General features: G+C 39.7%; 1 protein-coding gene across 1 annotated transcript in view; it reads left to right on the top strand.

Annotated features, from left to right (window-relative positions):
* The window catches only part of DENND3 (DENN domain containing 3), a 47,446-nt gene extending 31,227 nt beyond the window's left edge, over positions 1-16,219 (top strand). Inside the window, exons 11-23 of the mRNA XM_076329026.1 lie at positions 1,263-1,366; positions 1,709-1,890; positions 2,519-3,040; positions 3,717-3,979; positions 4,535-4,705; positions 5,638-5,767; positions 6,233-6,340; positions 7,135-7,274; positions 8,522-8,682; positions 10,326-10,459; positions 11,497-11,612; positions 11,743-11,880; positions 14,672-16,219. Of these exons, the coding sequence (XP_076185141.1) occupies positions 1,263-1,366; positions 1,709-1,890; positions 2,519-3,040; positions 3,717-3,979; positions 4,535-4,705; positions 5,638-5,767; positions 6,233-6,340; positions 7,135-7,274; positions 8,522-8,682; positions 10,326-10,459; positions 11,497-11,612; positions 11,743-11,880; positions 14,672-14,872 (2,370 nt within the window). The 3' untranslated portion in view covers positions 14,873-16,219. The remainder of the gene's footprint in view (positions 1-1,262; positions 1,367-1,708; positions 1,891-2,518; positions 3,041-3,716; positions 3,980-4,534; positions 4,706-5,637; positions 5,768-6,232; positions 6,341-7,134; positions 7,275-8,521; positions 8,683-10,325; positions 10,460-11,496; positions 11,613-11,742; positions 11,881-14,671) is intronic.
* Positions 16,220-17,764: the final 1,545 nt, after the last annotated feature.

The following is a 17,764-nucleotide window of genomic DNA, read 5'->3' as shown; positions in this document are numbered from 1 at the left end:
GTAGTTACTAGCGGTATCTAGAATTATATTAAGAACTCCAAAAACCATTAGAAAGGACCTTTTCAGTTCTTGCAGCTTGTAGTCTCCTGTACATACAATTCCCAACAAAATACGCCATCTACTGGAGAAATACTTAAAAGCAGAAATCTTAATGCTTTTGTAGATGCCATTTTACAGGATACGTTGCAAATGGATTGATAAGAGGCATCGTGAATAAGAATGACCTATTTGTTGGTGAAACGTTTCCATTCATTTCAGAGTACCTAGGTTACTTATGAATCTTTCTCAAGTGCTTTTTAAAAACATCATAAAAATACACTGATATCTGATCAGTGGGGTTTTTTGGGGTGTTTTTTTGTCCTGTGATAAAGTCCAGGGCTAACAAGGGTACTTTAGGCAAGCCTCTGGGATATATTGTTAATCAAAGTAATTCTTCATAGTTACATTCAAAGATACAGCTGTCTTTCTGTTAGTAAGTTTGTAAAGGGTGGAGGTTGTATAAACATAAAGACAGGATTCCTGGTTACAACAATATTGTCTCCTGAATGAAGTTTGTGTTTGATTTTCTGAGCGGATTAGTTTTCTGAATTGTTTATTTCAAACAATACTAAGCGCCCTGTGCTAGAACTAACATTTATGTGGTACACATGTTGTATTGCGTCAAATCCTAGCTTTCATCTTGTTTTAATTTGCAATGGTGGGAGATGGTAGCTTTCCACTTCTTTTAATTCACACTTAGCATTTTTTATGGTGTCCTCTATCCTAAAAGTAGCAACTTGACCTTTTAGAAATTATTTCTGGATCACACCACGATAATTACCTGAGCAGGGAGCAATTTTGGGGGTTAGCAGGAGAAAAGATGACTCACTTGTCTTTTCAGTTTGATGACATAATGTTAATTTAGAGTGCCACAAACTTCTTATTCCAAACCATAGACAATATTATCAGCATTTAGTTACTCTTAAACTTCAGTAGCTAAAACTCTGTTTTGCTCAGTATTTTTCTTTTTTTGTTTGGTTTCATCTTTTGGAGGGTGGTCTGAGATTACTGTTTGCCACTAAGCAAATACCATGAAAGTACAGAAGGTGAATGGAAACGGAGTTAGTTTTCTGTTGTTGAAGCTTTCAAATAGTTTTGGTTTTGTGATTGCTAAATTGGAAGTGCTCAGCTTTGCATATGTAATGGTAATAAAAATGAGCAAAACATGCTAATAAAAATGTAATTTGTAAATGATCCACAGTTAACCAGTTTGTGTCTCTCAGGTTTTAGAGACCTACATGTTTCACTCTTTTCTTAAAGCTCGTCTGAACAGAAAGATGGATGCCTTTGCTCGACTTGAGTTGAGTACCCAGTCTGAAGAGGATAGGTAAAGTTTTCTCATTTCTTATTCTGGTTTTAAATCTTTTGTTGATATCAGTGGTAAAAGTCCATTTGACTCTATTGGTAGGAGATCAGGTCATCTATGAATAAGATTATGACTAATTGATAGGCCATTTTATTAAGATTACTGTAAAAGGGTGATATGAACATGTCCAGCCATGGCTGTTGAAATTGTAAATTGGTACTATAATTGTAATTTAATACTATTACACAGAAAAAAATAGCATCAAGTAGTAATTCAGTGTGTGTGTATACTGAATTTTAAAACTAGGTTTTTCATATATATATATATATTTTTTTTTTTTTTTTTTTTTTTTTCCCCCCTCAGGTTGAACTTGATGTTTCATGCCCCAAGAAGAATGACTATGGAGAAAATGGCTTCTAAACGATTTAATCCACAGTACATGATTAGTAGGCGTATGGTAATCAGTATGCCTAATCTGCAAGATATCACGCTGCCAGAGTGCCCTACCAGAAATTCCTCACTTCGAAGACTAGAAACAGGCGTTGGTAAGTGAAGAATGTGTTGAACAAATACAGTGTCTTTTCTGTTGTCTTTATGGGTGATATCACTGAATAATTTTCACAGAAACAGTGTCAGATGGTGGAAAGAAATGGTGAGCTGGGTCATTTAGAGCTGAGACCTGTCTGTGCTTCTCCTTGCATGTTAAATCAGTTTGTAGCCTGCTGTAAGTTTTGCTGTACCACAAAAGACTGATTGGTCACAGTGGGATTGATATTGTACAGTTGTTTCCTGAGTCAGTAACCGTGTTCAGTCCTCGCCCACCTTATGTCCAGTTCTCCACTACCTTTAAACATAGGCTTAGGCTTATCACTGTTTTAACAAAGCAAGTCCTACAAAAGCTGCATGGGTGGTGGTTTTTTTTACTCTCTTCCCCCTTCCCAGAATTGATATTATCAGATTAGGGAATACTCTGATAATAAGGACAATGGACATAGAAATATATTTGTGTCCCTAGCACAACTGTAATCTTACTTGAATTTCATGCGATGTAATTACTTGTTACTGTGATGGGGATTCTTTTTGTTGTTTGTAGTATGGCTGGTTGTGAAGATACTCGCACTTTTACTCACTGCTTACGCTAATCAATGTACTTTTTTTTGGTTTTGTCTTTAGCTGTGAAAATGCCCTCCAAATCAGTTAGTACATTCAAAATCCCAGAAATTCACTTTCCTCTGATGTTCCAGTGTGTTCATTCCTACTATACAGACTTCTTCAACCATCTCAGCAAAGCTATAAATACCTTACCACCTGATAACTCAGCATTGCTGGCAAGGTACTTCTACCTCCGGGGGCTTATTAGCTTGATGCAAGGGAAACTGCTAAATGCACTTTCTGACTTTCAGAACTTAGATAAAACAGACTTAAGAATTTTCCCTACTGATCTTGTAAGAAAAATAGTGGAAACCATGCCTCCTTCTGAGCGTTCTCAAGCAGACCGCAAACCTGAGCTGAAGAGGCTGATAAGTCGAATGATGGAAAAACAAAGAGAAGTTATGAAAATAGATGACCATGTAAAAAACTTTGAATTGCCAAAAACACACATGCAACTGGATGATTTTGTGAAGCGAATCCAGGAATCTGGGATTGTCAAAGATATAGACACTATACATCGGTTATTTGATGCCCTAACAGTAGGTGAGTATGATACATTTTTAGTGACCATCTACATTGGTGCAATGACAATTTCAAACTGTTTCTTTTATGAACCATAATAAAATCTTTGTCTCCAGTTGTTTTTCTTTTTAATTATTATTCAACATTTTCTGGGCCTCTAAAAACTCATGGTATGTGAGCTTTATGGACAATTTTATTTAATTAGGATAATTATGGAGAATAGAGTTAATGTATACGAGAAAGTCTATACTTGCATCCACAATAACGACAAGGAATCTACTTACATTTGGGCACACAATTTACAGTTTTTCAGGTTGTGTAGGTGAGGTAGTTTTGTGATCTGATGGTATACAGTTCTGCTTTGGCTTAGATTATGAGTAAAGTGAATATGAGACTGTCCTAGTTGCTAATGGAAAATACCTCTGTGTTGTAAAACCACTAGGTAACATGGCAAGGTGGCAGTCTGTTAAAAATAAACTAAGAAAATCCAAAATTCAAGCAGCTACACTTAAATTCCTGTTGGATGGTCATCATAGCAAAAGGAGAGGTTACTTTTATATTTGGGAGAACTTTCTTCTCTCTTGAATGAGATCTGAATCTTGTGATTGATTTCTAAATACGATTTCTAAAAACATATCTTTCTTTGCAAATCTGTATAATCATTTCTCACAGTAAATAAGTTTTAAAAATTTTTTAGGACATCAGAAACAAATTGATCCTGAAACATTCAGAGATTTCTACAACTACTGGAAAGAAACTGAAGCAGAAGCTCAAGAGGTGAATCTGCCACCAACAGTAATAGAGCATCTAGATAAAAATGAATGTGTCTACAAGTTATCTTGCTCAGTTAAAACTAACTATGGTGTAGGAAAAATAGCTCTGACCCAAAAGCGCTTGTTCCTTTTGACTGAAGGAGGATGTCCTGGCTATGTCCAGATTGCTGCTTTCAGGGATATAGAGGTGAGCATCAAGTAACTTCTTGTTCTCTTGCATGCCTAAAGATATAGGGCATGTTCTATTCTGCAGAGATCTGTCTCTCAAAGTTTCAGTAAGGAGTGTAGGAAACACCTCTGAAGTCAGTAATTTATAAGTGATTAGATAAAATTCTGGGTCTTTGGACCAAGAATTTCAGGGCTGACATAGTACGGTTTGCTAGGTGCTAGGATGACATAGAATAAAAATCTAGAGGTCATAACCTCTAGATGTACAGAAGGGTGCAAAGCACAGCACATGGGATGTAGAGCTAGAGAAGTTTAATAACATGACCATTAAGTGTGCTTATTTGACTGTGGTGTCAGGGAGCCAGCTTGTATCCACTGTGTAGTGAAGTCTGTATGATGTTGTTTGAAACTTACGTTTTCGTAAAACCATCTGTGCTTAATGGTGTGTATGGACAATTGAAATCATTAGCTGTAGTTACAAATAGAGAAAGTTGCCCTGTAGAATGAGTACTGCACCTTATCTGTGATTGCATGGTGTATCTTCCTTGCTTTCTTTGTTTCCCTACATTTCCAGGATGTTAAGAGCACAACTGTAGCTTTCCTTCTTTTGAGAATACCTACTCTGAGGATTAAAACATTATCTAAAAAAGAAGTCTTTGAAGCTAACCTTAAAACTGAGTGTGATCTCTGGTACCTGATAGTGAAAGAAATGTGGGCTGGAAAGAAAATGGCGGATGATCACAAGGTATAAATATGGGAATTTCTAAGCAAATAAGTATGAAGTATGTGCTTTCTGTCTCTGTTCTAAATAATTCATGCATCAATCTTAGAATTTCTAGGTTTCAGCAAACAATAGCTAAGTAATAAACTTTTATTTTTATTGTTACTTCTAAATATAATACATCTGGAATAATACAAAAAAGAAAAAAAGATTACTTTTAAAAATATAGGATATTTTTTCTCATCCGTTGGCATGGAACTTTTAATTTATTCACTAGTTCTGTGAAATAATTTCTTAAGTTCACAACGTATGAGAACAGTGATCCTAACTAACAGAAAATTTTCCCTACCTTGCTTCAAAATACAGCGCGTAGAGTTTTGCCATGCTGGAACCCTGGTGGCTATAGATCCTTTCAATGAATAGAGCAAGATATATTCTTCTGCCACAGAAACCTTGAGAAAAAGGATCATACAAGCAGGGTTTCCATTTAAACCACATTATTCTTCATGACTGCTGAATTTGATAGTGAAAACGTAGCTTGGTGGTTCTTCAGGAAGAATTTGAATAATTTTAGCCAAGGTGAAGCATAATGTGTACTTTCCTGCCGTGAAGAAAGATCCAGCCTGAAAATGGGTATCAATCCTGTGTCTGCTGTATGTTTTCCATCAGTGCCATTCATTTGGTTTCGTTTGCACATCCTATATCAAGATCGTGCCAGATCTGAAATACTTCTTTCAGCGTAATGAATTAATGCTGGCTCCTGGCTCCACGACCTTGCTTGGGAGTGGAACATGTGATGTGGGAGTGGGGTTTGACTGCAAGTAGTATGAATTACGCTGCAGGGCAGCAACTGGCTAGTGCATGTGCTAAGCATGACATGCGTTGTGATTGTTGAACATGGAGACTTGTAAGAATAATGAGCAATAGATAAACTACAGTAAGACTTTTGTCTTTAGGATCCTCAGTATATTCAGCAAGCACTGACAAACGTTCTCCTGATGGATGCTGTGGTTGGTGCCTTGCAGTCCCCCAAAACCATATATGCAGCCTCTAAACTGTCTTATTTTGACAGGATGAAAAATGAAGGTCAGTCACATAGCAATGCTACAAAGCCTGCTGTTGTTGCATCATCTGTCTCAGCTCTTTCTGTTTATATTCCGGTTTTCAAACTGATTATCTGTAGAAATATAAAAAGATGTTAGTCTGATTGCATTTTCACAGATGTAGTTTATTAAATAGTATTAATAGAAAGCTTAGGGTTGGTTTTTTTTTTTTTTTGCTTCTGTGCATCAGAACCTTAGTTGGCATGTCTGTCTCCATGTTGGCGGCTGTGGTTTTGTTTTGGTTGTTTAGACTGCTTGGGTGTTGTATGCATGCTTCTGCTACCAGAATTCGTACAAATGGTGTTTGGGCTCTCCTAGTCAGCTAAGGCTAGAGGGAAAGAAAAGTGAGAAATGTGAATAAATGGTGCAGAATTATTATTTCATAAGAATTATAGATCTATTTCAGGATTAAGTATGCACTTCATGACCTTTTAAAAATGTATTTTAGTGCCTATGATGGTCCCCAAAACAACTTCAGAGACATTAAAGCACAAGATCAACCCCTCAGCTGGTGAGACATTTCCACAGGCAATAGATGTCTTGCTTTATACGCCAGGTAAGGTGATGTATTGCTTTCTTTATGTTAGCCCAGCTTTAATTAGCCCATAAAGCGTGTTATCTCGTAACACCTAGTATTATGACTGCCTGATTTTGTTCACATTCTGACATGCTTTGGTTGTGTGTTGAATACCAAAACAGAAAATCATTAAAAAAGAATGGTAATATCGCATATTAAGATACTCCAAGGCATAGCTTTCACAGTCTTAATTTGTCTTCCTGTGTGTATACGCCTTATAATAGACTTCAATTATGTGTTAATGTGCTGATTTCCCGTTAAGATTTCTGCTTCATTTCTTGAGCAGGGTGGGTGAATGATGCTCCACCACTGATCAATATTTATTGTTATTTTTTTATTTTTCAGTAGAGTCATATGGGGGTGTTTGGTTGAATGACAGTGCAGGGAATAGCGTACCACCTCTTGAAATCGCAGCCAGACCTATATACCCATAACTCCCACTGTGTAGTATGTGATGTAATGTACTATTCATCGCATGTAATTTAAGTCCATCCCTGAAGAAAGCATTATCAATTTCCTTATGAGCTTTTGTGTGATACTTGGCACTGAATAACTTTGAAGTGTAAGATTAAACCATAAGGTGAGCTCAACAAATAGATGGGAACGAGCACAAATTCATTGTGAAAACTGTGTCATTCGTTAACTGGCGATGTAAGTTCCAGAACACAGATGAGTTTTGTTAGAAAGCTGCTCTGCCTAATAATGGTTTTCCCACGTCTCCAAAAGTGGTTTATTTTCTTTTACCCCTCTCATCTTTTCTGCATCATTTCTAGGGCATCTTGACCCTTCAGAAAGACCTGGCAATGCTCATCCGAAACTATGGTGTGCTTTAAATGAGGGGAAAGTGGTGGTCTTTGATGCGTCTACCTGGTCTATTCAACAACACTGTTTCAAAATGGGCCGCTCTAAACTGGTAAGACTGACACACATACCACAATTGCTGCTTTAGCTTGGTGCTTTTGTTGCTATAACCTGTATGACCCTGAATCGCTGTCGCTCCTCAAAAGTTGTAGAAAGACACTTGAGTTGTCTGGGCTTCGGTTAACTTGGAGAAATGGAGATTTTTGAGAAAAACGGAAAGGAGAGAAAATGGATTCATAACGAAATAAGTCAACTGGTGGGAAGTGATGGATTGGATGTCTGGAGGGCCTGCTGGCCTGACAGCATGGCTTCGTGGGGCAGGAAGGTGGGTTTGAAACAGTTGAGGAGAAAGAATAATGGAGAGAATCAATATAAAGAGAAGATGAGACGAGCCCTAAGAATGGATGAAAAGTCACTTGTGCTGAAGAACTGGAAACTGGGGAAAGGTGTAAGGAAACCAGGCGGATGATATTGAAGGAGAGAGAGTGCTCTAAAAGAAGATGACTCAACCAGCAGGTTAAAGAGAGTTGCTTGTGACAGACTACCTGAAAAGAATAACTCTCTCGATGAAAGGGGAAGCTGAACCAGAGCTGCAGACTGAGTGAAAAACACGCAGTAGAGAGAACACGCAGGAAAAAGGATTGGATAGGTCACTTGTGTGAAAGCTGAGAAACATCACTGTGGATGAGTGTGGGAGAGAGTCAAAAAGGGAGAGGTAAAGCTGATAGTGAAGGGCTGGGTGAAGGAAAGATGGAAATCCAGTAGAGTCGGATACTGACCTATTCTAAAGAAGAGAAAGTAAAGAGGAGGAAAGTTTGGAACTGATGGGACTCAGCAGGGAGAGAAGTGAAGAGCTTCTGAATGGGGGAAGGACGTCCCAGAGACAGTAGAGGACAAGACAGTATTTTCTTAGACACCACTTCTAACTGAAGTAGGAAGTGTGTTTATATCGGATGGTTAGGACGGCTTCCAATCCAGAAGAGAGCAATACACTAATTTACGTGGTTTCCCCTGATGCCCTTTGTAACTTTTACTTTGTTTGGGCCAGGAAACACAGCTTTGAGTCAGTTACCAAGATACATTATTAATCCTATTTATTGAAGGATAAACTCAGCAAAGAGATCTGTCCTCTCTCATTATTTATAGAGCAGACCAAAGGATAGAATACTGGAGCACCGAGTCTTGATGTCTTACTGTAATCACCAGAAAACCATAGCATCTTAGTATAGCCTTTTTCCACGTTACATTAAAGAGTGATTTTTCTTCTAGGTTTTATTTAATCCTGCTTTTTCTCCCCAGACTTGTATGATCATGGTAGAACAGAGTCAAGTGTGGATCGGTTCTCAAGACTCCATTATTTATATAATCAACACCCACAGTATGTCTTGTAATAAGCAACTAAATGATCATCGTTCTGATGTTACAGACATCATTGTGGAGAAGAAGAATGGAATACCCAGGTATATTTAATTACAATGTCGTCTTCTTAAAAATACATATACAAGCAAATGAGAAGGACCTCTGTACCACCGGAAGAGTCATGGACATGTGGAGAATCTTTCTGTGGCTAAACAGAAAGCCATTTTATGTGGCTAGAACAGTATTCACCAGCCTAGAGAATTTGTCCCGCAGTGAGCAGGGGACTAGTTAAAGAACCAAATGATATAGTATTGTGCTTTTAATTATTTGACTGAAACAAAGGCAAAAAGTTAACTTGTGCTCAAGGAAAAGGAGCCCATATAGGAAACCAGTGACTGATTTTCCTAGATGTTGGAAAGAATTTATTGTTTTAAACAGGGGGCTTATCCTGCTAACATAAGCCTTCATTTAGCCCGTTTTTGTAGCTCCCATATTGTATAGGGTAAACTAAGAATTTCCTTTTTAAAGAAAGAGCATTATGTACTTTGGAACAAAGAGAATAAAGGAATGCTTGTTTGGACAAGGATGAGAGCAGCCAGGAATTGGCAGCATCCAGCGATGAATCAATACAGATGTAGTTTAAAGACCACTTCATTTTTGCTTTGAGCACATCATCGACTAGATGTTTACAGCATGCTTCTGGATTTTTTTTTTCTGCCTGTTTGTAAAAGAAATAATACATTTATTGTTTTGTGCAGGCAAAATGCTTTTGATCTTTTGGTAGCATTGGGGAGAGTGTTGGCTGGAGGTCTTAACCTGCTGTCTTCTCATGGGGGTGGCAACTCCCAGGGCAGACCAGACATCAGCCATAGCTCTGCCAGTGGTGCAGCAGGCGTAACTGGGTTTCAGGGAGAATTTTGCTTAGGTGTTGTTGGAACCTTTTGAAAAAGCTTTTCTCACCTGAAGACAACAAATGTTAAAGGTAAAAAAAAAAAGGGATAGTATAATTTGTTTTCTCGGGTGCGGTAGGAAAGAAAAACAGTTTTCAGATATTTTTGTCCTAACTTGAGAGAAAAAGAGAGAAAATCCAACGGGTAACAATGTTCAGGAGAATTATAGGGAAAGTTTTTGTTGTATTTAACTCCTCATGCATGATGTAATGTGTGCTCTAGCTCACTTGAGCTCTGAATTTAGCCTGCAGTGTTTCCAGTGTTGCAGAGTTTGTAAAATATAATCTTAAGAAGAAGAAAAAAATGTCTGTACTAGAATACTTTTGTTCCAATAGGAGACATAAGCAGCTTGAAAGGTGGATGCCTGGCTGCAACCCAGAGCTGTTGCCTGCTTAAATGCACTTTCAGCTGTCTAGAGCCAGCTACCTAGAATATAGTGAGGGAGGAAGAAAAAAAGTTTAGATCCTTCCCTAGGCATCTTGGTGGGCACAGGATGGACATGTTCCTGTCCACTCAAGACTCTGGCCACCTTGTTTAAATGAATTGAACCAGTCTTCATTGTTCACTATTAAATAATGATGGTATCTGACCTTGAAGGCTTTTGGACTTCAGTCCATTTTCTGTTGGAAATAGTAACTGTGCTTTACTCTTCCAGTCTCTGAAATGAAGAACATTAATTTGGCTTACTGTAAAATTGGTTATTTTGCAATTAAGTCTCTTCTGTGTATGCACTCTGTTCTGAACATGAATGTACACTATAAAATTGTTACTATTTTTTTAATCTGTACCAACAGTGAAGCGTACTCAAGCAGTTTAGATGGAACAGTGATTGCTTGGAACGTCAGCACTCTGAAAGTTAACCATGTCTTTCAGTTGCCCTGCCAAAATCTCACTTCTATCAAGCTTCACAATGACCAACTGTGGTGCTGTAAGTTCATTCCTCAAATAATTAAAAAAAAAAATTACATCTTCACATAATACACTGTTTTATTAGACAGAACAATACATTAATCTCAAACTCAGACTTATGTGTACATGATGTTTTTCCCCCCTTCTCCACTTAGTCTGTTTAAGCAGCCTTCTGTAGGTAAGGCCTCCAAAACACTTATATAGATGGCTAGCTTGGATCAGTCCTGGAGGTACTGCCCCTGCTGCAGGATGTGACTTCCAGCTACACTGTATTTGTCTGACCTCCCCTGGCGATGCCTGTAAACTGGAAGGAGAACTTTGAGAAAGTCCTTTTAAAGTTTAGAGGGGCAATAGTGGTTGCAAATTGCATTTGGTATTTCAGCTAGACTTTATGGTATTGGTCTGACTTGGTAATCCCCAGACCTTCATTTTGGCCACTTCTAGAAATGTCATCCCCTCCGTAGGAGTTTAGATGCATGAAGTAAAGCTTTGTGCTAGGGTAAAAGATCATCTTGAAGTTGTTTCATAAATGGTGACCAATTCAAGAATTTTGCACTGATTCTCAGTACTACCATTCGCAAGAGCCTGGATCCAAACATATCTTAACAGAACAGCAGCTAAAGCCTTGGGAAATTCCTGGTCCTGCTGTGGGCAGTAGCGATGCTGCCGTTGCTGTGGTGGGTAAGGATTCAGCCCTGTTAACTTTGTAGCACAGACACTTGGTCTCAGTTCTGTAGATGAAAATAATTGTGTACTTGAGAACCTAAGTATGAGATGTCCTAATTTTAAGGAGTTTGTTTCCTCTCTTCTCACCATTTTTGGACTCTAAACTAACAGGTGTATGCACTGCAGAATAGCGACTAGAGTTTGGAGAAAGAACAGATCTAAAAAACAGATACTGTGAAAACCAGGAAGTACCTCAAAGATTTCGCTGTTGACTGAGAAACAAGACAGTTGTTAGATGCATCCATTTTATTTTGCCTTTCTTCTCCATGGTTTATAGAGATGGAGGAAGTAGGCACTTCTGTTACTAACCCTTTATCTTTAATATTGAAGGTACCGGAAGTTGCATACTTGCAGTGTCTACTTACGAATTTCGACTACAGATGAAAATTGAGCATCACCTGAAGGATGTGTGTTCCTATTTTCTCTGCTTCCAGCTCTTTCCTGAGGTATTTATATTTAAACTGTTAATAGAGTTTAAACAAAGCATGACTATGTGGTATTACAAGCCATAGTTACTTATTGCAATATACTTCCTGTCAGCAGTGCTCATGTTAAACATATCTTTCTGTGCTTTAGAGAGACGAAGTGTGGGCGTCTTATTCAGGGAGTAGTGATCTGTATATTTGGAACACCAAAGACTTTACAAGTACACCTCAAAAGATTCATCTTCAAGATTGCTCTGATATTACTTGTATGATAAGAGTTAAAAATCAGGTGAGAGACTATTTTACCTGTTGTGGAATTCCTTAGTAAAGGTTTGTTTGTTTGTTTGTAGCCCTTATGGGCTGTCATTGGTTCCTTACTGGGTGTTTGTATACGTACTGGTTTGAAATGTTGATTCCTCTTTGAAATCAGAGAAGCTAATGACTGCCCAACACAACTGGCTGTTACAGGTATACCCCAAAATGCATGTCAAGCCAAAAGCCTCATCAGTCATTAAATGTGTGGTGACTTTCATTAGCCATTGACTTTTTCAGGGAACCATAGAAACTGAAAGTTTAGGTCCCCTGATATTTAATCTCAGGGCTCCTAAAACTAAGCCTTGGAAAAGATCAATAGACAGACAATAAATGCTAATTAGCTGGCCTGTTTTTGTAGATGACCTTTTTCTTGTTTAGTTACCACATTCCGAACTCAACAGAGACCAAAGGAGCCAATGGCTTCCTACCTTAGCATCTTGCATCCCTGTCATTATTGGCCTCAGGCTGTGTACCTGCTCTTTCTGCATGGTATCAGTAGCTGTGCAAATGATTGTAGTTGTGATACCACATGGACAGGTTTAGGGTTAATTTGCAAATAAATAGCTGATATATATCTATTGGGAGAGAAACTTTCTGAATCTTTTTCTCAGATTTTCTCTCCTTCCTTCCTCAAAAATGACTTTTTTCATGAAGTGCCTCATGAAATAGGGAAGCTTTCTGTGTATTCAGCCCTTGGTTAGATTTGTGAACCAAAATGGAAAAACCTTCTGAGAGATCCGTCCCCAAAGTAGAGATGGATGTATTTAACCCCTGTTTTAAGGGAGTTAGAGGATTGTTTGGAAACCCCAAGGCATTAAGCTCCCTTTTGTTCTACTTAAGAACTTTGTTCCTTTCCTCTTCCACTTACTACTCAGCTCCACCTTAATTAACATTGTAGTCCAACTCATTGATACAAAAGGAACAACTGGAAAATATCCCTCTATGATCCATCCCCTGAACCTGGGTGTTCAGTGCACCATCTTTTCAGCCTGCCAACGGCTTGGCAGCCTTGGTTGTCCAAGGGGGAGTCTGGAGCCTGTTGTAGTAGCTGGAGCACCCACACTCCTCTTCTACACAGCATTACAGTTACTGAGAATGAACTTGCAGCCTGGTAAAGGCTAACAACATTGGTAGGGTTGTCTGCCACAGGCTTGCTTTTAAGTGCTTTGATTAAAAACAAGCCATTGTTTGTCTTTAAGAAACCTAAGACAAAAGCAATCGCATAATGTGTCTATCTGAAATAGGATGCTTTCTGCCTGGCAAGCATTACTAATACACAAGGGTGAGTACTTAGCCTGTATAAAACTATGCACAAGAAGACCACAGCTGTTTTCTGCTGGGTCAGACCAGATGCAGCTGACCCCATATTCTCCGTCTAATGGTGGCAATAGCAATGCTACGTAGGGAGAGCCTGTGGACCTGGCCTGTATCTGCAGTCCATTCCCCTTAAGCTCCCTCACTGTCCATGGTTCTTGTTAAGGGGTACTAAAGTGTACACCTCTGCCTCAGTCTTTTATTATCTATTTTCGGACCCAATCTCTGTGGGTCTGATTTCATTTTGAACTTGCTGGTGCCACAGTTTACTGTAGCAGCAGGTTCCAGAAGTTCACTGCCAGCCATGTATAGAGAAGTACTTTCTTCTAAGTGAAACTGAACTCTCACTGGTTTCCACGTGTCCCTTACTTCTCTAATTGTGGGATGTGTTGAACACTGGTTCTACATTCTGCTTATCTGCACTTTTGTGATTTTGTAAACCTTAACATGATCCCTCCTCAGCTGCCTTCTCTCCAGCCGAAGGAGTCCTGGCTTTTTCCATCTTTGCTCATATGGCAGCTGTTCCTTTCTCTTGATAGTTTTAGCTGCTCTTCCCTGGATTTTCTCTGCTTTTGCAGTGCAGAGAGCAGAAGTGCACACAGCACTCAAGATACAGGCATGCTGTGGTTTATACAGTGGTAAAGTGACACCTCCTGTCTTATTCTCTGCACTGGGTCTGTGGAACCAAAGGCAAGTCAAGGTGCTGAGGTGAACAGCTCCAGTGCCGGCACGATCGGCAGCAGAGCGCCCTAGCATGGTGCACAGGGGGGTTTCCTGAACCGGGGAAACCTCAGAGGGGCAGAGAGACCTGCCAGGAGCCTGCAGCTTGTGCCACAGCGGCTGAGAAGACCTGGGTGGGGCCAGGAGCAACAGTGGCCAAGCTCCCACACATATAAAGGAAACCCCTGGGGAGCGCTAGCAACAGTTCGTGCGGCAGGGTGCGCAGGAAGGGCGCTGAAGCTCTGCCAGCTTGACCGGGGAGCGATGGTATCCACCCAGCAGAAGGCCATGTCCTCTCCAAGCTCTGCACCCACCACAACTGACGCAGCTGCCCAGACAGAGCTCCGGTGGGAACATGCTGCCACCCAGGTGTCAGGCTGCAGGGTGTGCCCTGCTCTTACAGCAGTACCAGACGGCAGCAGTGAGCACACTGTGGGAGGTGCGCCCAGGGAGAGGAACTCCTCTGCTTAGTGACAGAGCTCCGGGAGGAGGTGAGTAGGTTGAGGAGGATCAGGGAGTCTGAGAGAGAGATAGACATGAACTCCAACAAATATATATATATATATATATATATATATATATGAAACTTTCAGTGTTTCCCTTTTCCAGCCTAGCAAGAGAGAACCCTCACTGTATCAATGTGGCATGTAAAATTCCTCGACTGTGTCCTAGAGTGAAATGTAAAGTAGTGAAAATGATTGTGGATTGGTTTTGTTTTGTTTTTCCTCCAGATGTGGGTTGGCAGCAGTGGAAGATCGCAAGGCAAAAGCAAAGGAAAGATCTATGTGATCAGCGCCGAGAAGAAGACTGTGGAGAAAGAGTTGGTTGGTCATGCAGATACAGTAAAGGCGCTGTGCTCAGCAGAGGACAGATACGTCCTCAGTGGCTCTGGAAAGGAAGAAGGGAAGATTGCCATTTGGAAAGCTGAATAGTTAAGCTATTCAAAATACGTCTACCTGTGCTGGAAAAAAGTGAAGACCTCAGGCTGTGTTTACTCCTGCATTTTCCATATATTTCAACCACCTGTCAGTGTTTCTGTTTTGTATTTATTGAGTTATTTTGGTCCCTACATTGTTGTAGAAAATCGAAGTAGAAGTGAATCTCTCCTTGCACCTCATACTGCTCCTGCACATTTGATAAAGAAACGGAAATGTGAATAGAGGGGTCACTGGCTTTAAACTTGACATGTGTTGTTGTGAAGGGTCAAGGTTATAGACCAGACTGCGTGGTGCAGATTGCGTTGAGAGAGCCGAAGCCAGCTCGGTAATTCCACTGGAGCTCTTTTTGGGCAGTGCATGGGTTGCCTGAAAAGTGGGATTTGATACCGTCTTTACAGCCTATAATAGCTGGAAATGGTCACTGAAAAGAAAAAACTTAAGTGCCTTTGTTGGATTTATGGAGTTACTGTAAACGCTGAGTATCTTTCTGAACTAGCAGCTAGATTTAGCTGGGAAGACTGTCCATTACCCCTGTATGTATATTGATGGTGCTGCATCGTTTAAAATGTAGACACAGACAGGCTCTCCCTGATAGCACTGAAAGCTCCCTGCTGGTGAAACAAGATACTTGGATATTCTTAATGGCTGTTTTACTTTTTAAACTTGTTTTTCCCTTAAAAACAATGCACAGCACTTGGCATTTGTAACAGTTTGTGAAACTGATTTTTTTTTTTTTTCCTTCTGAAGCACTTACTTAATTTATTTAATTTCCATATATATAATACTTGCTTTTGGAAGCAACCTTCCAGTTACTGTGCAAACAAACCTCTGCCACTCCTCCCTTCAGTTGTCGTTTCTGTAATCAGAGGAACTGCTGTTATTTTATGTAGAACCTGCTTAATTTTTAAGTTCTGCAAAGTCATCAAACTACTCCTTAATTACTGAAGCAAGCATCATTGGATTGCAGTCTAGGGGATTGTCTTGAGCAGCGTTCCCTAATCACTTCCTGATGTACATTGTTTTTTCCATTGCTGACAATTATCTACAAGGAAAACAATGAATCTATGCAGAATAGTTTTATCTGTATCAGTGCTGAGTAAAGTGGAATACAATATTCACAATATTGTAAATAGAAGGAAAAAATGGGCTGCTACTTTTTTTAATAAATATAAAACAGCATAGGCCTAATAGAAGTGTGAACTACTGGAAATATACTCCATGTAATATTTATAACTCTTTCAACGTGCAGATGAAGGGTTTTATCATATGATGGTAACTGAAATTTTACCTTTTTAGTTTTTTTTTTTCAATTTAAGAATATTAAACACTATATTGATACTCTGGCCTCTCTTTGTACCTTGTTCTTTCTCCTGTGTAACTCAATAACACTACAAGAATGATGGTTTTTAGCAGTGACTCGCATCCTACCTGTGTTCTACGGAGAGTAATTGCCTGGGTATTTCTCTTTCCATATTCTCCTTTCTAAAACCAGGTTCTGCTGATAACGTGTCCCCCTTTGAGCCCCTCATCTGTAACTTTCAGGTTCCTTATTTCCTCCCCTGGCAGCTGTCTGGCTGGTGGTGGCAAGCGAAATGAATTATTTACTGAATTAAAAGATTTCTCTGTACAGAGACACACAAGTGCTGCTAAAGAAATGTCACTTGCTGCAGAGATGAACCCAGCTACACCAACCTGCCACCTGCCTGTCATTGCCTTTATTGATTTTCATTCCTGCCAGACTTTTTAAACCTGGTTTTGCCTTCTCAACTGGTTCATACCCAGCTTGTGAAAATGTCAGATGACAAAACTAGCAAATGTCCATTTTCATGCTTGTAAATTCTTTTATTGATAAAAAGACTCCGAAGTAATTTATTGAGTAGGAATGTAATTTATGTCTCCTTTTTAAAAATGGTGCTTTCTTTAATACCAGCTGTTGAACACCAGTGTATAGGAGAAGAGTTTAACCACGTCAGACAAAACCATGAGATACAAAGATCCTTCAGGAAAACTAACCCATCCCCAAGAGCAGAAGGACCAGCAATACCAATTCAAGCGACTTGAGGAGCACAATGGCATGTTGGTTTGCTTCATCCGGTGTGACAAGAAAGCTCGGGTATGTGTTCACTTACCATTTCAGCTTTGCTCCAGCATTACAGCTGTGGAAACTAACCTGCAGGAACAGCGCTGTGGGGTTTTGTTCAGTTTTCAGTGGATTTTCAGTTACTTCCGTGAACCCTTGGTGGTGGGAAGGGATCCACGGATCCCTAGTGGTCCTCAGAGCTTCTCTTTGCCACAGTGCCTACTAAGAGCTTGCCAGGTCTAGTTGCCAGGGCGCAGCCCACGCTGATCCTGCTGACTGATACTGGCTCGTGACTTCTGTGTATTTGTGTCTCTGCCCGGCTGTTGTTTCACCCTGGGGTAAGCTGTTTGAGGCAGAAACCATTCTTCTGGTTGTGCTCATGTAATGCTTAGCATGATGCTGTGTTGGCCCATAGCAAGGACTCCTGCAAATTGTGACACTATAAATACTAGTACTTGAACGGCTTGGATTTTGTAAACTATTTGTTGAGCTTTTCGGTTAAAAAGCAGATTGTCAGGGCTCAAAACAGGCTGATGAACAGTGGGGAAGTTTTATGCTCTACTTGAAATTGTCTCAAGCTCAAAAGAGTGTTTAGAGGTTGAACAGAAAAGAGAAGTTTTATAAATATTTATGACTTCAATGATCGACCAGACAGAGCCCCTACATTCTGCCAGTCTGTTCTCTTTTCCCTTGCTCAGAGATATTTTGGCTCCTCTCTGCCTGTCTCTAAGTAATTGCCTCCCAGAAAAGGGTCAAAGTCCTTCGAAGCAGTAAGATCATAGAATCATAGAATCATTAAGGTTGGA

Source organism: Aptenodytes patagonicus, chromosome 2 (genome assembly GCF_965638725.1).
Source record: "Aptenodytes patagonicus chromosome 2, bAptPat1.pri.cur, whole genome shotgun sequence".
Classification (NCBI taxonomy): domain Eukaryota; kingdom Metazoa; phylum Chordata; class Aves; order Sphenisciformes; family Spheniscidae; genus Aptenodytes; species Aptenodytes patagonicus.
Note: the sequence above shows the minus strand (reverse complement) of the source record. Positions and strands in the feature narration are given on the sequence as shown.